We start from the raw sequence: 21,786 nt of genomic DNA, 5'->3' as shown, positions 1-21,786 counted from the left end.
TGGTCCTCATTTGAAACGCAGTAGCACAATATAGAAAGCATGCTCTCCCTAGCCCACAGCTGTCAGCTGCGTGTAAAAATAAATTAACAAAAATGTGAACTTGAACATTATCTGTAATTGGGAAGCAATGTAGTGCACTGTTAAGAGAGCAGGCTCAGGAGTCAAAATCAACTGCTTTTGTTTGTATCCTGCTTTTACCACCTTCTAGCTGCATGACCTTCAGCAAGTCATGCAATCTGTGCACCTCAGGTCTCCACAACTGTAAAGGTATAACAAGAGTACCAGTACTGTGGTACTGTTGTGTGGACTAAGTGAAGTAATGTATGTCAAACACTGAGCCTGCTGTCTCTGGGGAACAAACACTGGGGGCTGGGAGGTGACTGGCACTTTTTGCAATAAGTTCTGTAGAACTACTTGGCTCCTTAAACTAAGTACATTGATAATTTTAACAAGAAAACTTAAATTTAAAAAGTCCAGGCACCGGCCCCGTGGCTAGCGGTTAAGTTCAACGTGCTCCACTTTGGTGGCCTGGGTTCGCAGGTTTGGATCCTGGGGGCGGACCTACACCACTTGTCAGCCATACTGTGGTGATGACCCACATATAAAATAAAGGAAGACTGGCACAGATATCAGCTCAAGGTGAAATTTTCCTCAGCAAAAAAAAAAAAAAAAAAGTCCTCAGCACAGTGGTTGGCACACAATAAGTGCTCAATAAATGGTAGTTTTACAGCTCTGACTACTGCACTTTCATTGGCTTCTGCATAGGAATAGCATGCTTTTGCTACTTGTCCCTTGCCAGGTAAAAACACAAGCTGGATAGAATATCAAGTGACACAAGTTTTCTTTCCAGCTTCTCTCAGAGCCATCTTTAAGCCTTTCATGGAAAGGGTCTGTATCTGAGAACGAAGACTCAGGTTTCATAGCAGTGGGAAGGTTACACTGCCCTCTATTGCCTCACATAACCATTAGCCCAGCTAAGGACACCAACCACCTGCCTTCTGCTCAAATTCAGCACCCTCTGCACTGTGCAAATGTTGGGCTCAATTGCACTGAGTTGCCCCAAACCCATCCCTTATTATGTCAAACTGGCTGGCTACCTTAAACTAGATAATAAGATCCACAAGCCATTACATCCTCAGGCCCATAGAGCAGACCTGCCTTTTCCAAACTTCCCCTGTACCCTCTACAACGATGTCTAAACCCTCACCTGAACAGAGGGAAAACAGCTCACCTATGCCTTAGTCAACACAGATAGCAGCAGGTTAGAAGAGAGTTGATTTCTGATGTAATAAAAGTAGCCTGACTCCTCTAGCTCCAGAGACAAAACGTACTAAGGGCGTCAGAGAGAGAGAGAGAGGAAGAAGAGCAGGTGGGAATGTGGGCAGGCAGGGCAGATGGCACTCGGCAGTGGCTGACGCTGGCAGTGGCTGACGCTGGAGGAGCGCGATGAACCTCCCCACAAAGATAATAGCAGGTTTCGCCTTCGGAACTAGCACTTGGCGGAAGTAATAACAGCAGCTCAGACTGTAATCCAGTTTAAAGGAGGAGTGCTGTATGACATATACCAGCTCCAACATTTTTTTTAAGTAAGAACAAACACAAAATAAGAGCCATAGTCCAAGTAACAAACTAAAATGAATTTGGGATTCTTTTCAGCTCCCCAGTACAAATTATTACTCTGTTAGAGAAAGGAAGCAAAGCATCTGGCCATCCGAAAGAACAGCCCCTCGGTTTTTGCCAGCCATCCTCTTACTCCCAGTTGTCCTCAATCAGACCATTTGGTTGGTGTCTTATTCCTCTGTATGTCTTAGAAAACATATAGAGATTTTAAAAATTACAGAAAAAGAAGTATCTAACTTAACAGGACTTACTCTCCTTCCACACCTCTATAAACTGTTTTTCACTTCTCTCACACTGTCCAAACAGGAGCTATCCTGGCCTCCAGAGATGAGTCAGAGAGCTGGAATTCATGCCAACACTAGCCTTGGGTCAAAAGACTGAGCATCTACCCTACTGTGACCCTTTGTCCTCAGAGGTTCTTGAACTAGTCACATTAAAAGGGTTCATTAAAACAGCACCTAACCTTCACCAACACTTGATCTGACTGTTCACCTGGGACACGTCAGCCACAATTGAGCTGACAATGAAGCCAGCCAATTTCTAACAAAAGCAAGGAGTCAGATTTATGGATCTCTGGAGCAGGTCAGCATATACTTACTTTTCTGACTCCCTCTGACAGCGCTCACACAGGGAGAGGCCAGGCAGGCCCTCTGGGCTGTGGGATGGAGTTAGGGCTGGTGTTTCCACCCAGAGCTTTCCCCTAGGCATGGAGCACTGAGTCTAGAGAGCTTATGGGTTGTCAAGGGCAGCTGGGGAAGGGCTCTAGGGGTGTCCAGTTCCTGGAATGACAGATATGCCATTATGCTGGCATATCCACCCAGTCCTCATATGTATGAAGCAATTTTTTCATTTTACCCTACCAACCTTAACAAGTTAAATTATAACTATGGAGGCAGCAAGAAACTCTACCTGCCTACTAAAACTGTGGTCATAGGCCTCCAAGAGCATCATGTTCTTCCCCAGCCTTAACGGCAGGCAGGGAATTTCTTTAGAGTAAATCAAATCTATTGCCACCTCAGTGATCCCTAACAGTAGGCCATCAGGAACTCCTCCTACCCATCCAATAAAGACAGGACCTGGAGTGAGCTGAAGACACTTGCCCCAACTCTAAGAGTCCCAAGAGTCTCTTTCATCCTTTCCACCCCTCCATAAATAAAAGGGTGCTATTTATTATAAACACCACATGGTTTGTACACCCCAAGAGTTATAAAAACAGTTTTTACTTTTATCAACCAGGAAAAGAATTCACTACTATAAGGACTCAACAGACAAGGAAATTCTTCAAAAAGAAGATGGCACAGGCAATCCTCAGTTTACATTAGAGCCGCTTATCTTAGTTCAACTCTGCTTCTTTCACGCCTTGATGATACTGAGCATCAAAGCAGTTAATGGTTTCACTCAACACAGCCTCCAGCCCAACAGGAGGATCTAGGGAAAGCCCAAGTTCACCTATTAGGAAATACTTTTTAGTAATGTGGCACCTAGATTTGAATCCCAGCTCTGCCTCTCACTAGCTGTGTGATACTGGGCAAGTTAGCCCCTCTGAGCTTTTGTTTTCTTATCAAAAAATGAGATGATAAATGTAAAGTACTTGGCAGCACACCTGGCACACAGGAACAGTTAAAAATAACTGATTATATATATACCTGATCTCATCACTTGGTCAAGTACACCCTTTAGAACCTCAAGCATGCCTGCCTTTAAAAATAAATAAATCTATATTCTCAGGGCAAACACAAATGTTTAGAATTATGAATTATCTCTGCTTTAAGATATCCGTTTAAGTATATAGCCCCAAGTCTTTTCAAAACCATTTGTAATTATTTCATCCACTGCTTGTCAAAGGAACACACTGCCCCCAACTTAACCTAGCTCCCATTGTCCGTCATCCACATCTCCTGACCACACATCCCTTACTCATTCTGCCCTCAGCACTTAAACTGTTCTCCATACCATCGTACTTCCTGTCTGTCTTCCAAATCTGTCCATTCTTTGGAAAGCCCTTTCCATCAACTCCATCTCTACCTCATCTCTGCCTTCCCTACTTCTAACCCCAGTCATACACACAAATCACACATTTGACAGTGTTGTTCTCTACTGACCAAATTCATTCTTGGTCTTGACTGAACTGTACATGTGTCTATCTCCCCTACTGTACTGTAAGCTGCTAGTTGGTAGGGACAGCTTGCTTTATTCTTCGAGTCTCTGACTGAACACTGTACACTGCTCTAAACAGTGCACAGATGTGTTAAGAAATACTTACTGATGACTGTCTACACAATCTGCCCCATTTCTCAGGAGCCCTAAGAAGTGGAGCTGACTCAACTTTAGCCAGAAATGCTTTCAAAGAACTTGCTGGATGCTTACTAAGTGCTTTCTGAATAAGATTCTGTTTCAATTAAGAAAAAAGAAAGGCTCCAATTTCTCTTTGAGATCTAAGTGCCCCATTCTCAATGCATTATAGCCAATAGTCTCCTTGATATCATCTCCAATGAGAATCTTTTCTCTGTGGTTCTTGCAAATGCTACTTCTGAATGATCCTACAGAGTTTACAAAAAGAACTAGGTAATATACCACGAGTTCAACAACCTCAAGAAATATCTCAATAGCCTCACCATAGCCCAGCCCTTCCAAGAAAAGGCAGCAAGGTAGGACCTCAATGAAGGCTGGTAGGTAATCCATTCGGACTCCCCCTACCCCTGGGCCAGGGCAATCGTCACGTAGTTAGTTAAAAGATATAAAGCCCTAAAGGAGTGTAAAACAACTGACAGGTTCACAACTCAGGAAGATGAGTGCAGTGTCCTGGCCAGGAACACCAGCCCTCTCCTAAGACTAACAGCGATGGCCAAGCCAGGTGGTTCACAGATGAGTAAAGGGGCTGCCATTATAGAAAGCATTGGAGCAATTGGTTTTTCCTCCTCCAACTCTGATCTTCCCACTCAACTCAAATGCCTCAAGCTCCCATTCTAACAGGGCATGCTTAGCTTAAGGCCTGTAACACCTGGAACAGCTATACTCTGGAAGGTTAAATTCAAGGAATAAAAATCTGGAGCAATAGGAGCTTAGAGGGAAATCTTTTATTAGAATGTTAAGATGCAAAGTCTTTCCTCCAATACAGGCAATTTACTGTCTTGCCAATTTACTTCTCTTATATACTGTACAACTAACATGACTCCACAGAATTGTTTAATCCTTTATAATGACCATCCAATCAACTAATAAATCAACCCTTTGTTACACTACTATTGAATGAAGTTCCTCTCACTAGACTGTGGAGAAAGAGGAGTCACATCACCAGATTTCTTTTCTTAATTTCCTCTTGATCTAGACCATATACAAAGCATTGGTCAGAGCAACTTTTCCCTCAAATAAATATCAATTTTATTTAAAAAATTTTGAGGGTGAATGCCAACATGAAGCAAGGACAGACTTAACAGTAATATTATATAGATGGGATGCTGGGCCTACTACACAGCATTATTAATCAGAGAAGAATGCACAGGAATACTCATAGGCCCCACCACACGAACTGCCTACAACAGTCAGCTCTCAGCTTCAGGGCTTTATTCAACCAACCAAACCCAACAACCAGGAACCACCACCACCTTAGCAGAGTGTGAAAGACACCATTTAATCAGCTAGCATAGAGAGAAACAGATTAAGATATCCAACACCTAGAAGAGCGTCTCAGAAGAATCAGAATATTTAAAATCACGGTTAACTCAACCAACAATTCTCTCACTTATTCCCAACATGTGAGAAGTCAAAATATCACTTGGGCCACTCTGGGTTGTGGGTGAGGAGGCAGATGGGCCATAACAGACAGGAAACAGATCAACAAGAAGACATGCTGGGGCCAGCCCTATGGCCAAGTGGTTAAGTTTGCGTGGTGGCCTTGGTGGCCCAGGGTTCACTGGTTCAGATCCTGGGTGTGAACCTACACACCACTCATCAAGCCATGCCATGGCGGCGTCCCACATGGAGGAACTAGAATGACTTGCAACTAGGATATACAACTATGTACTGGGGCTTTGGGAAGAAAAAAAGAAGACATGCAAACAAGGTAAATAAAGTAAAAACCCAATGACACTATTTAGGATAAATAATTTAGCTTGTCTTTTTCCTTGGCGGGGGGGGGGGGGGACCTCTACCCAAAACCGAAAAAACAAAGTAGGAGCAAATTCTAAAGGTGTGTTCTTATTGCTCTAAACTTAGCATACATTTACACTGTAAGCATGGCTGGTGATATTTTGACTTTCTTTTTTTTAAATGCTATTATGGTAAAAAAAACTTTGTTCTTTCAACACCCAAACCAGAGCAGAGAGACAGTAGTAAATTATAAATGTGGATAAAGTAACATCCACAGGATATGAAGATGGGGGGCGGGGGGAGGGGAGAAGGGGTAGGTTTTTGCGTTGTTGCTGTTGGCAGGAGAGCTAAGCAGTCTTAAAGAACATTCTAGGCTTCTAGGTTTGCCATGAAGGGGTATCACAAATCCCAAGGCCCACCACCTACCCCTTCTCCTCTTCTCCGAGGGCACCTACCTTACTGTAAGTCACTACTGATAAGTTGTTTGCGTGACTGCTGGGGGACAGATTTACAGAGTTCTGTGAGAGTCTATTCTCATCTTGCTCGGTTTGGTCAGGAGCAGGAGCCCATGTGTTTTTGCTGATCGAGTCGAACTCGGAACCCCCAGGGTCTTTTAAGTTGTTTTCATCTGATTGTCGGTTCTTTTGGGGAGAGGCAAACGGGTTGAAGTTTCCTTCTACCTTGCGATGTGGCTGTGTGTTGAACTCCGTTTCAAAAGATGACAGCTGCTGCGTTACTCCTAAAAGTCCACCCACCTCCACACTGAGAATCACCCAGATGACATCTGAAAGAAAAAGGCAACACAGGTCAATGCCAGGCACACCCCCAAGGCCCAAGCCACCATCAAGAACCCCAAACACCACTCAAACCTTAGAAAGAAACGTTCTTCTAGATGCCAGTTTTAAACTCTTGCTGACAAAGGAGTCCAGTACATTTGCACTGCATGCAACTCTACATTTTTGGTAACGTCAAGTTCAAACTCTGGTACAAATTCAGTAGAAGTCTGTGGTGAGACCCATGAAACTATTTGTAAAGACTTTATTAGTCAATTCTGATGCACATCTTTATTTCAAAATCATTCCTCCAGAAACAATGATCAATAAATAGAAACCTAAAAGCTAATTCCCCAGAATTACAAGCTCTTTGTGGGTTTTACTTTATTTTGCACATGTTTAACTCAGAAAACTCAGGGTGGGCATAATTGAGTCAAAAATGCTTATAATTACTAGAATTGCAATATTTCAACAGCCCCCCTACCCCCATTTGGGCAATTCAGAGTGACCATATATTGTCCAAACTAGGATAACTCAGAGTAAAAAAAGGAGCTATTAAAAATTACACCAGGACACGGGTATAAACCATCACTAATCCTGACAAATTAGGACAGATATCACTATCTGGCTATTTTCATGATGTAGATGATCAAAAGATATCAAAATTTAATATGCTTCAGACTTTCTAAAATAATCCAATTTAACACCAACTGTGCATTTCTGTCATGTAGGGAAACGCTACTATTCACAATGGAACCATAAGAGATTTGTTTGGTCACAATTCAGTGATCTCCACCACCAAAGCTAAGGCTGAGACAGCAGAGAGCAGGAAGCGGCAGTCTCCTTTGACATTCAGCACCTCACTTCAGAGAGGAGTGTCATCTACTTTCCTCCTAGAAGGTTTTCAAAAAGTGAGCTACAAAAAGGCCAAGAAGCTTTAAGTGTGAACCCTGCTGAAAACAAGTATGAAAAATTGTCCAGGCTCCTAAGTAACTGCTGAAAGGCTGACAGGAAACAAATTTCCTCTCAAATAAATTCCATCAGTTAGCTACATGGAAATACAGATAATATATAAGCCTAGAACAAATACACTAAAATATGCAAGATAGTGAAGGAAACTGAAGAAAGCCCTCTTGGGCTGTGTCTACTACCAATTTTGTGTTTGGGTTCTGTATCTGGGGAAGGGGATCTTAGAGTGCCAGACAGCCAGAAAAGCTCAACTTAAGGTTAGTGGTGGGGCCGGTCAGTGCTGTAGTGGTTGGGTTTGCACGCTCTGCTTTGGGAGCCCAGAGTTTGGAGGTTCAGATCCCAAGCGTGGACCTACACACTGCTCACTGAGCCATGCTGTGGCAGCATCCCACATACAAAATAGAGGAAGACTGCCACAGATGTTAGCTCAGCTTCCTCGAACAAAAAGAGGAAGAGCAAGGGAAGTTGGCTCAGGGCCAATCTTCCTGAAAAAAAAAAAAGGTTGGTGGTTTGGGAGCTGTGTTAACAACTTGGTTGCATGCAAACAGCCATGAGCCAGAATCCTCGTTAGGCAGACATGCAGCGACATCTGCTGTTCACTTCTAGAATTAGCAACTCTTTTCACCTCTTACGAAGGGAAGCTAAAGTCACTAGCAACACTAGCATGACTCACAGGAATGGGCATCCATTCCAGACAACTTATTATTAAAGCAAATGTGGATCTTCAAGTAAACTGATACCATAAAAGTTGATTTAACACTTAAGCCAGGATATGCAGCATGCCACTTCACTTAGAAACCTGGAACAAAGCCAGGAATGGTGGGTCAGAGGACTTTCATTTAAGGTTCTAAGTCAATCTCATAAACAATATGATGTGGGCCTTAAAGAAGAATTCAACGGCAGGCAGCCTGAGGAAGACTCATTCCATGCTCTCCTATCCTAGCTTTCTAACCAAAGGCAACAGTCCTCACTCTACTGTTTGTTTTTCCCAAACAGATATGCCCTGTCTTCTTACAGTACATTGATTCCTACTTCTTGTTTTCACCCATCTGTTTTCAAAGTCCCTTTGTAAGTACATATGTTTAGCAGACTCAGCTACAGGTCATATGCTTCGTTTTCTTAGCTCAGGAAACGAAATGCTTATGAAAAAGAACAGTCTTCTGAAGGCTGTTATCAGTATATGAGACTAATGGCATTAGTTCCCCTGGCTTTAAGCACTAAAACTTCATTAACATAACTCACTGGGCCTTATCATACTTAAGCCACCACACGCTCTTCACCTTGGCTGTTTTTCTGTACTGTTCATAGATCCTACAGAATAGCTATAGAAGAAACGTCATCTAAGAAGCCACTGATTTATAAACACCACCAATAAACCCTCCAGTTCTGATCCTCCAAAGTTATTACACGATGGGTCATTATGAACAGCAAAATATGCCTTCTCTATGCTACAATCTGAGCCATCTAGGTATGACCTCTAGACCTCGCATTTCAGGATGTGTTCATCTGTGTGCATAGTGTGTATCTGTGCTTTTAAATCAAATAAAAAGAATGATAAAAGTGGGCCCAACAAGCTTGTTTCAAGAGGTTGACAACTTCCAGTTCTTGCCAGAATACCTTGATTAATGAGATAAGAGCTACCAGCCAGATATTTTACTATCTCTGATGATAAAATCACAGCTGTATGGAACTTCTTCACTTACAGTGGAGAAACTGGCAAACAAACTACTCAACTGAGTGATGAAGGCTAACATCACCAGTGATGCTACGTAAATATCAGGTACCCGTGAAAAGGCACTTCACTTTCGTAGCACTCTTCCCAAGCGCATAATATCAGTCTAATCATGAGGAAAAACATCAGACAAGCTCAGACTGGGAAACATTATAAAGGATACTTGCCAGTATTCCTTAAAACTATCAGGGTCATGAAAAACCTGGAAAGACTGAAAAACTGTTACAGACCAGAGGAGACTGGGAGACACGACAACTAAGCATAATATGGTACCCTTGACTGGATTCTCAAACAGAAAGAGGTCATGAGTGGAAAAACTGATGAAATCTAAATAAAGCCTGGAGTTCAGTTAATAGTAATGTACCACTGTTGATGTCTTCATCCTAACAAGTGTGCCGTAGTTATGTAAGACACTAAAATGGGGGAAACTGGGTATATGGGAACTCTGTATCCTTTCCAAAACTTCACTATAAATCTAAAACCGTTCCAGAGTAAAGTCTACTAAAAGAAATAAGTATAGCATTAAAAAATTGTATTTTCAGACATTAAGAGGTAAAGTTGCAGCAGAGCCAATGATGTGTAGTGAACTGACTACAAAGGAGAGTGCTTTGATCCAGTAGCAGGGAGGACAAGACAGGGCAGGGAAGAGGGGCCTGTCACCTGCTCAAATTCTTCAGACACCTCAAAAAGACCACCTTATCACTGGACACACGAATAACTCCTATCTGTGGGGAGATCTCTTTTCCAGGGCAACTCCTTCTCAGTAAAGCAGTAGGGGCCAGTTAACAGTCTTTACACAGCAGTGACAGTAACAACTGTACAAATGAACTATCATCTTGATGTGGATGGTGGGCTGAGGCTGCCTGAATAATTCCACAGCCTGCCTCTGGCCTGCACAAGGTGCAAACAGAAACCACTTAAAACAAGCAATAAACTGACACATCAATAGGTTCCACTTGGTCTGGGCTTCCCAAAGGGAAAAGCCAGGGGACCTGCGAAAGCACCACTTTCAAAAACCCGGTTTACAAGGATACCTCAAAGTGGTTCAAACTGTGACTAGGACTGAAGTCTTGTAGGCTTCTGATCTCTAGAGCGACTGCCTTAGGCTTATCCCCAGGAGTTCTGAGACAAATCATGCCCTATTTAATAATCATGAGCTTGTACCTTAAATTGGGGGGGAGAGGAGAGAAATACAGTGATCATTTAACCACTTATTTATTTGCTTCAAATCTTAGGAAATATGGATCCTTACTTCCCAAGTCCAGTAAAATCAGTGCCATGGAACTTCAGTTCAGAGTAAAACTATGTCTGGGACAAAAGATGAAAATCAGCTAGGAATGAAAAGAGAAAACAATAACCCTGCCATTAACTGGGCTAGGAGGACAGACATAGATGAAGGCAGGTGTAAAGTTAACAAGAAACATTATTTCTTCCAAGGTCATACAGCAGCTGTAAAATGCTATAATGACCCTCTTTGAGTGGCTACTACTTTCTTCCCAATGATGGCCCTAGACCCACTTTGCTACAGCCAAATTGCTAAACTGCCCTTGTCTCATGACAGCACCCAAACCCTAACTGATCCTCTCTTCTACTCCTGCCTCAGAAAACTGACCCCCACATCCTTTAGAAACTCCTCAGAATCCTTCAGCAGGAACCTAAATCTGATAAAAGCTGCTTCCCTGCTCCCTCTTATTGCATGACATCCTACAGTTCTCCTGGAGTGCCTCCCCTCACCGCAGTATGTTAATAAATCTGGTTTTGTCAAGACTACAGGCTTGTTTCAGGTGATCTTTGAACCCAGATCCTTCCAGCCTCAACTCCTACATGCAGTGACTCCACCCCTTCCTACCTATCCTCCCTTCCTGCGTACTGCTCTCCCCTGAAGTGGGCTCAGCTGGCCCAGCCATCAGCTGATACATAAGGAAGGAAGAGCGCATTTATTCAACGATAAGGGGGTCAGAAAAAGAGAGAAGGAGCAGCCCCTAGAATAAAGGAAAATGGAGTATATGGTGTTCTAGTATATACACCAAGAATTCATGATACCTATAAAAAGGGTATGTAAGCTTTAACTCCTCTGCCTCACTCATTAGTTTCACTGAAAGCAACTAGAGCACTAAATACTTTAAAAATTGGCACTTAAAGGTAAAGAATTAAGTGTTTAATCTAGCTTTATTTGTAAAATTGAATTTCAAATGGAGTATATGGTGGCAAAAGTGTTTCAAGGAGGACAGAATCATCAACTGGGTCCAGTGCAGTTAATAAATCAAGTAAGTTGAGGACTGAGAACAAAGCACTGGATGCAGCATCATGCAGGCCACTGGTGATTTTGAAAAGAGCAGTTTCAGTGGAGTGGTGGGGATGGAAGCCTTAATGGAAAGAATTCATGAAACTAGGAAATCAGGAGGTGGAGATAGCCATTATTGATACAAAATTTTCCAAGGAGTTTTGCTATGGAGAGCAGAAAAATGGAGATGAAGCTGGAGGAGGAAAATTAATAGCATTACATTATATATAACAGCAAGAAATTTAAAATAACTCAAATATCCATCAGTAGGGGCTGGCTGAAAAAATAGTATCTACCTCAAGGAATAATCTACAGTCATAAAAAGGAATGAGAAAGATTTCTGGAGTGATCTCAAGAATATATTAGTAGGTGAAAAAAAGTGAGATGAAGATCAATATCTACAGTTGACACTTTTGTGTAGGGGGCAAATTTATATACATTTGCTAGTTTACAAAACAAAACAAAAATAAACAACATTCACTGGATAATCCATAAGTAAATAAATAAAAATTGGTCCCTATAGGGGGAAGAAGGGACTAGCTGAAGAGGACAGGGGTGGAAGGGAGACTTCTCTCAAAATGTATCATTCCTAAATTTTGACTTAGGAATCATAGATACGTTTTACATACTTGGAAAAAACAACAACAACAACAACTAAGCCAAAGGGGGACAAGAGTAAGGACCAGAGATAATAAATTTCCTAGGATGGTGACTGACACAGGGTAGGTGCTCAATAAAAGCAAATTATTTATGCAGAAGTACTTAGCACTGGAAGTGACACTAAAAAAGTTTACGGTGTTGCTCTGTTGGAAGTTAGAGTCAATGTTAAGAGTAATGTCTGATGACTGGCTGTGTCTAATTGTAGCTGGAGGACTAGAACAATGACAGTAAAACAGGTTTCATACATAAAATCCAAGAATTCATGATACCTATAAAAAGGGTATGTAAGCTTTAACTCCTCTGCCTCACTCATTAGTTTCACTGAAAGCAACTAGAGCACTAAATACTTTAAAAATTGGCACTTAAAGGTAAAGAATTAAGTGTTTAATCTAGCTTTATTTGTAAAATTGAATTTCAATGTAAGTCATTGTTGATAAAGAAAAGTTTCCCTCACCAAGAACTATTCCACCTAATATATGTGGAAGAAATCATCACTTTGTAACCCCTAATTAAAAGGATTCACGCAACAATCAATGAATGAAACCATTAGGCAAAAGGTTGGTTGACAAGGTGGACCAACGCAATGCAGGGATCAGGCGGTCACCACCTGACCCCTTTGACTGACCTTAGTAACACTAAGAGCCAAATAATCTTCAATACTCAAAACAATTCTGAAAAAGAAGAACAAAGTTGGAGGTCTGATACTTCCTGATTTCAAAACTGATTACAACACTACAGTAATCAAAATAGTGCGGTACTGGCAGAAAGACAGACACATAGACCATGGGAGAGAAAGAAGAGCTCAGAAATAAACTCTCACATTTATGGTCAAATGATTTTCGACAAGAGTGCTAAGACCATTCAAAGGAGAAGGGACAGTCTTTTTAACAAATGGTGTTGGGAAACTCGGATATCCACATGCAGAGAATGAAGTTGGACCTTTACTTTATACTACATACAAAAATTAACTCAAAATGGATCAAAGACCTAAACATAAGAGCTAAAGCTATAAAACTCTTAGAAGAAAACATGGAAGGAAAGCTTCATGACATTGGATTTGGAAATGATTTCTTGGAGATGACACCAAAAGCATGGCAACCAAAGAAAAAAGATAAATCGGACTACATCAAAAAGAAAACTTTTGTGCATCAAAGGATACAATCAACAGAGTGAAAAGGCAAACCACAGTATGGAGAAAATTTCTGCAAATCATATACTTGATGAGGGGCTAATATCCAGAATATATTAAAAAGTCTTATAAGTTAAAACAAATAACCTGATTAAAAAATGGGCAAAGGACTTGAATAGACAAACTGAATGGCCAAAAAGCACATGAAAAGATGCTCAACATCACTGATCATTAGGTAAATGCAAATCAAAACCATAAGGAGGGGCTGGCCCCGTGGCCGAGTGGGTAAGTTCGAGCACTCCGCTGTAGGCGGCCCAGTGTTTCCTTGGTTCGAATCCTGGGTGCGGACATGGCACTGCTCATCAAACCACGCTGAGGCAGCGTCCCACATGCCACAACTAGAGGGACCCACAACGAAGAATATACAACTAGGTACTGGGGAGCTGTGGGGAGAAAAAGGAAAAAAATAAGATCTTTAAAAAAAAAAACAAAACAAAACCATAAGGAGATACCACATCATACTCATTAGGATGGCTACTATCAAAAAACAGAAAATAACAAGTCTTGGCAAGGCTGTGGGGAAATTGGAATCCTTGTGCATCGTTGGCAGGAGGGTAAAATGGTGCAGCCTCTATGGAAAACACTCCTCAGAAAATTAAAAATAGACTTGCCATATGGTCCAGCAATTCTACTTCTAGGTGTCTACCCAACAGAACTAAAAGTAGAGTCTCAAAGATATACTTGTATACCCATTTTCATAGCAACATTATTCATAATACCAAAAGAGAAAAGCAATTCAAGTGTACATCAATGGACGAATGGATTAAAAAAGTGTGGTAAATACATACAATAAAATATTATTCAGCCTTAAAAAGGAAGGAAATTTTGAGACATCCTACAACTTGGATGAACCTTTAGGACGTATGCTAAGTGAAATCAGTCAGTCACAAAAGGCCAAATACTGTATGATACCACTTCTATGAGGTACTTAGTCAAATTCACAAAGACAGAAAGTAGAATGCTGGTTGTCAGGGGCTGGACAGAGAGGGGAATGAGAAGTTATTATTTAATGGGTACAGAGTTTCAGTTTTGCAAGATGAAAAGAGTTCTGGAGATAGATGGTGGTGATGGTTGCACAACAATGTGAATATACTTAATTCCACTGACCTGTATACTTAAAAACGGTTAAGATGGTAAATTTTGTTATGTGTATATCACTACAATTTTAAAAAAAACCCCAAACCTTGGGGCCTGGTAACTTTAAGATAGTTGCTCAAAGTCAGTCGGTAATATATTAAGTGACAGCATCAAAACCACAAGTTAGATCTTTTTTCTTTTTTTTTTAAAGATTTTATTTTTTCCTTTTTCTCCCCAAAGCCCCCCGGTACATAGTTGTGTATTCTTCGTTGTTGGTTCTTCTAGTTGTGGCATGTGGGACGCTGCCTCAGCGTGGTCTGATGAGCAGTGCCATGTCCGCACCCAGGATTCGAACTAACGAAACACTGGGTCGCCTGCAGCGGAGCTCACGAACTTAACCACTCGGCCACGGGGCCGGCCCCGAGATCTTTTTAATCCTGGTCTAGTGTTTATTTATAACACCATGCAGCACTCACTCCCCAACCCTGGTCAGTTTTGAGTGTTCCACCAATCAAGAAATAGATAATACTTATGGAGACAACTATTTCTGGCAGAAAAGATGGAAATATTAACATCCCAATAATAATTTAAACTTATATAGCCTACTAATAAGGCATAACCTGAGTGGGTTATAGCATAATAGCACAAAGTTAATATAGCATGAAAGTACATTTAAGCAACTTAAATTACTAATTTAAATTTCAAACTATAATTACGTTTAAGGATAATGCAGGGAATTCAACCTATAGCTAGAACACATTAGGAGCCAAATGTATGCAACTGGCATAAAATACACAGATTAAAACTGGCATTTTAACAATCATTTTGGCATTAACATTGAAAAGTACTTAAATGTAACACTGGATAAAGGGGCTTAACACTTAAATACTGTCCGTTTTATATGCAGATAGGTAGAAAAATGGCTGGTATTCTTATTCCTTCACTATTTCTGCTGAATTTCTCAACCAGTCTGATTGGGACACACTTGGTGTTTCTCGACATCTGTAGTATTTTCATCAAAGGGTAATTTAAAAAAGAATATCTGAGCAGAAGAAGTACCTCCAAGTAACTATTTAGTTCAACAACCAGAAAGTCAGATTTTAGACTAGCAACTGATTTACTTAATTCAACCTTAATTATCTTGATTTTTTTTTAAAAAAAGGCCACTTCTCCTGGTATACATGCTTCTAAGGTGAGGATTTAAGAACTCTGATACCCTTCTACAGAGTTACTATGTATGTTTTGAATACTTAAGAGCATAGTAACAAGACATGAGCCCCATTTTTCTTTTTTTTAGAAACTCAAACCCTATCTTTCACATAATATGGACAAAAAGTATAAACCAGCATTACTGATAGTAGTTATCCTTGGAGAAAGCTTTTCCGTCCTAGAGATCTCTGAGAATGTACTACATTAACTCTGCTCTTCCTTCCGCCGCCTCCTAAAAGAGGAAGGGCTTTCTTTCTGGCTTCAGGAAAACTGCTCCCACTCAGTATCACCCTAGCTGGACCAGTAGAAGAACTAGCAAAACAAAGAAAATAATGCCTCCCCCTCGACATTCTATCCAGACATCACATTCACTGACAAGCCAAAGTCAAAGACAGCAATAAAGCACAACTTCCTAAATACTTCATTCTTTTTCTCCCCCTTAATTTTTCACTTTCTTCTTCATTTCTTTGGTCTTACAAAACTTTCCCAAGCATCCCTTCCTCTTCATTTCCACTGCAGACTCTTAACAGTCCAAAATATTTTCCTGGCTTGAATCTGGACACAGCACCTCGGGGGGAATGAACGATACTCATCCCTAGACTGAAGCAGGTCTAGTAACACCCACACACAGGGGGTATTAGGGCTCACTCACAGCCATCCGGACTTCTCAATCCTACAAAAGGGAGTCAGCCTCACCTCCCCCTCACACCTGAGGTGCAGAGCATACAGAAGCCTTCTTGGGCCTCTTAGTCTGGGCCGTGATATTCCGCTACTCACCTGTCTTCCAGATGACCTGTGGGTGTAAATACTCTTCAGAGTACGATCATCTCCAGTCTGTATAGCACTCTTTCACACATAGAACCCTCAACTCATGCCAAACCACACTAGTCACACTCAACCAAACCAGTTTATGCTTATTTAATGCAATCTGGAAATGTGGCACCTTCTCCCTGTTGCCAGTCTGAATCTATCTGGTTAAAATACTGCATATTTGGAAAAGTCCTTCCAGACCATCTGACCTAGAAAATTATTTCCTAATGCGTACTATTTTTTCTTATTGAAGAAGCATTTTTAATAGACTTTATTATTTTTTATGACTTTATCTTTAGAGCAGCATTAGGTTCAACAGCAAAACTGAGCAGAAGTTACATATACCCTCTGCCTCCACACTCATACAACTTTCTCCACTATTAACATCCCACAACAAAGTGGTATGTATTTGTTACAATCAATGAAGCTACACAGATGTACCATTACAACTCAAAGTCCATAGTTTACAATAGTTTTACTCTTGGTGTTGTACATTCCACAGGTTTTGATAAACGCATAATGACATGCATCCACCATTATAGTATCAAAGAGCGCAGTTTCTCTGTACTAACAATCCTCTGTGCTCTGCCTGTTCACCCCTCCCTCCCCAAGCCCCTGGCAATCACGGATCTTTTTCCTGTCTCCACAGTTCTGCCTTTTCCAGAAGGTCATACAGTTGGAATCATACCGTTAGTGGCCTTTTCAGACGGGCTTCTTTCACTTGGTAATATGCATTTAACGTTCCTCCGTGTCTTTTCATGGACTGAAAGCTCATTTCTTCTTAGTGCTGAACAGCATTCCACTGTCCGGATATACAATAGTTTATTTATCCATTCACCTACTAAAGGACATCTGAGTTGCCTCCAAGTTTTGGCAATTATAAATAAAACTGCTATAAACATGGTAAGAGTATTTTAGTTTTTTAAGAAACTGCCAAGCTGTCTTCCAAAATGACTATCATTTTGCATTCCCACCAGTGATAGATGAGAGTTCCTGCTGCTCCACACTCTCACCAGCATTTGGTGGTGTCAGTGTTCTGGATTTTGGCCATCCTAATAAGTGGGTAGCACTAACTCATTTAAATTTAATTTGCAATTCTCTAATGACTATGAAGTTGGACATCTTTTCATATGCTTATTTGCCATCTGTATATCTTATGTGGTGAGACGTCTGTTCAACTCTTTTGCCCTTTTTCAATTCGGTTGTTTTCCTATTATTGAGTTTTAAAAACTTTTTGTATATTTTGGATAACAGTTCTTTATCAGAAGGGTCTTTTGCAAATGTTTTCTCCCAGTCTACAGCTTGTCTTCTCATTCTCCTTACATTATCTTTCTCAGAGTGAAGTTTTTAATTAATTTTTTTGCTGAGGAAGATTTGCCCTGAGCTAATATCTGCTGACAACCTTCCTCTATTTTGTATGTGGGTTGTTGGCTGGCCACGAGTGGTGTAGGTCCACACCTGGGAACCAAACCCAGGCTGTTGAAGTGGAGCATGCCGAATTTAACCACTATGCACTGGGGCTGGCTCAGAAGTTTTTAATTTTAATAAAGTCCAGTTTATCAATTCTTTCATAGATTGAGCCCTTGGTGTTACATTTAAAAAATCATTGCCATACCCAAGGTCACCTAGATTTTCTTCTGTGTTATCTTCTAGAAGTTTTATAGTTTTGCATTTTACATTTAAGTTTATGATCCATTTTGAGTTAATTTTTGTCAAGAACGTAAGGTCTGTGTGAAGATTCACTTTTCTTTTGTGTGTAGATGTCTAGTTAACCCAGCAACATTTGTTGAAAAGACTATCTTTTCTCCAGTGTATTGTCATTGCTTCTTTGTCAAAGATGAGTTGACTATATTTGTGTCGGTCTGTTTCTGGGCCCTCTATTCTGCTCCATTGATCTATTTCTTTATTCTTCCACCAATACCACATTGTCTTGATTACTATAACTTTACAGTAAGTCTTAAAGTCAAGGAGGTCAGTTCTCCAACTTTGTTCTTCTTCAAAACTGAGTTGGGTATTCTGGGTCTTTTCCTTTCCATATAAAATTTAGAATAAGTTTGTTGATACCCACACAATAATTTGCTGGGATTTTTATTGGGATTGTGTTGAATCTGTAGATCCAGTTGTGAAGAACTAACATCTTGACAATATTGAGCCTGCCTATCCATTTACATGGAGTATCTCTCCACTTAGTTCTTGTTTGATTTCTCTCATCAGAGTTTTGTTGTTTTCCTCACATACATCTTGTTCATATTTTGATAGATTTATACCTAAGTATATTTCATTTGGGTAGAATGCTAACATAGATGGTAATGTGTTTTTAATTTCAAACTCAACTTGCTTACTGTTGGTATATAGAAAAGTGATTAACTTCTGGATATCAACCTTCTATCTTGAAACCTTGCTATAATTGCTTATTAGTTCCAGGAGTTTGCTGATTCTTTCAGATTTTCTACATAGATAACTATGTCATTTGCAAAAAAAAAAAGACATTTTTTTTTTCTTTGAGGAAGATTAGCCCTAGGCTAACATCTGCTGCCAATCCTCCTCTTTTTGCTGAGGAAGACTGGCCCTGAGCTAACATCCGTGCCCTTCTTCCTCTACTTTATATGTGGGACGCCTACTACAGCATGGCTTGCCAAGTGGCGCCATGTCCGCACCCGGGATCTGAACCGGCGACCCTGGGCTGCTGAAACGGAAGGCACAAACATAACTGCTGTGCCACTGGGCAGGCCCCCCAAAAAAGACAGTTTTATTTTTTCCTTCCAAATCTGTATACGTTTTATTTCCTTTAGTTGTCTCATTGCACTAGCTAGCACTTCCAGTACAATGCTGAAAAAGCAGTGGCCTTTTCCTTATTTCTGATCTTAGCAGGAAACTTCTAATTTCTCAGCATTTAGTATGATATTAGCTGCAGGATTTTTGTAGATGTTCTTTATCAAGTAGAGGAAGCTCCCCTCTATTCCTAGTTTGCTGACAGTTTAATCATGAATGGGTGCTGAATTCTGACAAATGGCTTTTCTGCATCTATTGATATGAACATGTGATTTTTTTTCTTAGCCTGTTGATGTAATGGATTATATTAACCAGCCTTTTTTTCCTTTAACTATAACTCTTCTTTTTAATTGAGGTAACACTGGTTCATAACATTATATAAATTTCAGGTGTACATTATTATTCTTCAACTTCTGTGTAGATTACATTGTGTTCACACCCAAAGACTAGTTACCACCCATCACCACACACACGTGCCTAATCACTCCTTTCGCCCTCCTCCCTCCCTGCTTCCCCTCTGGTGACCACCAATCCAATCTCTGTCTCTATGTTTGTTGTTGTTTTTATCTTCTATTTATGAGTGAGATCATATGACATTAATTAATTTTTGAATGTTGAAGCAGCGGTGCATATCTGGGATAAATCCCACTTGGTCAGGGTTTGTAAAATTCTTTTTATATATTGTTGGATTTGATTTGCTAATATTCTGTTGAAGATTTTTGCATCTATGTTCATGGGAGATAATGGTCTGTGGTTTTCTTTTCTTGTAATCTCTTTAGTTTTGGTATTCGGATAATGCTGGCTTCATAGAATGAGTCAGGAAATATTCCTTCAGCTTCTAGGTTCTGGAAGAGATTCTAGAGAAGTGGTATAATTTCTTCCTTAAATAAACATTTAGTAGAATTCACCAGTGACTTCATCTGAGCCTGATACTCTCTGTTCTGTAAGGTTATTAATTGTTGGTTCAACTTTTTTTTTTGTAAAGATTGTCACCTGAGCTAACACCTATTGCCAATCTTCTTTTTCTCCTCCCCAAAGTGCTGCCCCTCACCCCAGACATAATTGTATAGTTGTGAGTGCCTCTGGTTGTGCTATGTGGGCCTGGGACACCACCTCAGCATGGCCTGATAAGCGGTGCCATGTCAGCACCCAGGATCCAAACCAGTGAAACCCCGGGCTGCTGAAGCAGAGCGCACAAATTTAACCACCCGGCCATGGGGCTGGCCCCCTCAACTTCTTAAGAATAGGCCTATTCATATTGTCTATTTCTTCTTTTTTTTTTTTGTCCTTAAAGACTGACACCTGAGCTAACATCTGTTGCCAATCTTTTTTTTTCTTCTTGTTCTTCTCCCCAGAGTTCCCCCAGTACATAATCATATATACTAGTTGTATGTCCTTCTGGTTCTGCTATGTGGGATGCCACCTCAGCATGGCTTGATGAGTGGTGCTAGATCCGTGCCCAGGATTCAAACTGGTGAAACCCCGGGCTGCCAAAGCAGAGCATGCGAACTTAACCACTCAGCTACAGGGCCGGCCCCTGTCTATTTCTTCTTGTGTGAGTTTTGCCAGATTGTAGCTTTCAAAGAATTGGTCCATTAGATGTAGGTTATCACATCTGTTCCACACAGAGTTGCTCATAATATTCTTTTATTATCTTTTTAATGTCCGTGGGATGTGTAGTGATGTTCCCTCTTTCATTTCTGATATTGGTAATTTGTATCTTCTCCCTTTTTTTTCTTAGTTAGCCTGACGAATGGCTTATTAATTTAATTGATCTTTTCAAAGAATTGGATTTTGGTTTTGTCGATTTTCTCTACTGATTTTCTGTTTGCAATTTCATTCGTTTCTGCTCCAATTTTTATTACTTCTTTGCTTCTGCTTACTTTGGACTTAATTTGCTCTTCTTTTTTTTACTTTCCTAAGGTGGAAGCTTAGATTATGCATTTTAGGTCTTTCTTCTTTTCAAATATATGTATTCAATACTATAAATTTCCCTCTAAACACTGCTTTTGCCGCATTTCACAATTCTAATTAGTGGTGTTTTCATTTTCAGTCAGTTCAATGTATTTTAAAATTTCTCTTGAGATTTCTCCTTTGACCCATGTGTTATTTAGAAGTGTGTTGTTTAAATTTCCAAGTGCCTGAGAATTTTCCCACTATCTTTCTCTTGTTGACTTCTGGTTTAATTCCATTGTGGTCTGGGAGGATATACTGCATGATTTCTGGTCCTTCAAATTTGTTAAGGTGTTTTATAGCCCAGAATGTGGTCTATCTTGGTGAATGCTTCACGTGAACTTCAGAAAAATGTGTATTCTGCTGTTGTTGTATGAAGTTGTCTATAAATTTCAACTGTATCCAAGTAGACTGATGTTGTTGAGTTCAACTATATCCTTAATGGTTTTCTGCCTGCTGGAGCTGTCCATTTCTGACAGTGGGGTGCTGAAGTCTCCAACATAAGTGGATTCATCTATTTCTCCTTGCAGTTCTATCAGTTTTTACCCACACGGTTTGACACTCTCTTGTTAGGTGTGTACACATTAAGGATTGTTATGTCTTCTTGGAGTACTGATCCCTTCATCATTATGTAATGCCCCTCTTCATC

The 21,786-nt window shown here is 40.4% G+C and overlaps 1 protein-coding gene across 2 annotated transcripts in view; it reads right to left on the bottom strand.

Annotated features, from left to right (window-relative positions):
- The window catches only part of ILRUN (inflammation and lipid regulator with UBA-like and NBR1-like domains), a 96,047-nt gene that overhangs the window by 13,500 nt on the left and 60,761 nt on the right, over positions 1 to 21,786 (bottom strand). For both annotated transcript variants that reach the window (XM_014846280.3, XM_014846281.3), the window contains one exon: positions 6,165 to 6,493. In XM_014846280.3, the coding sequence (XP_014701766.1) occupies positions 6,165 to 6,493 (329 nt within the window). The remainder of the gene's footprint in view (positions 1 to 6,164; positions 6,494 to 21,786) is intronic.

The sequence above is a fragment of the Equus asinus genome, chromosome 8, assembly GCF_041296235.1.
Source record: "Equus asinus isolate D_3611 breed Donkey chromosome 8, EquAss-T2T_v2, whole genome shotgun sequence".
In the NCBI taxonomy this organism is placed as follows: Eukaryota; Metazoa; Chordata; class Mammalia; order Perissodactyla; family Equidae; genus Equus; species Equus asinus.
The sequence above is the reverse complement of the archived record's forward strand: the minus strand, read 5'-3'. Positions and strand labels throughout refer to the sequence as shown.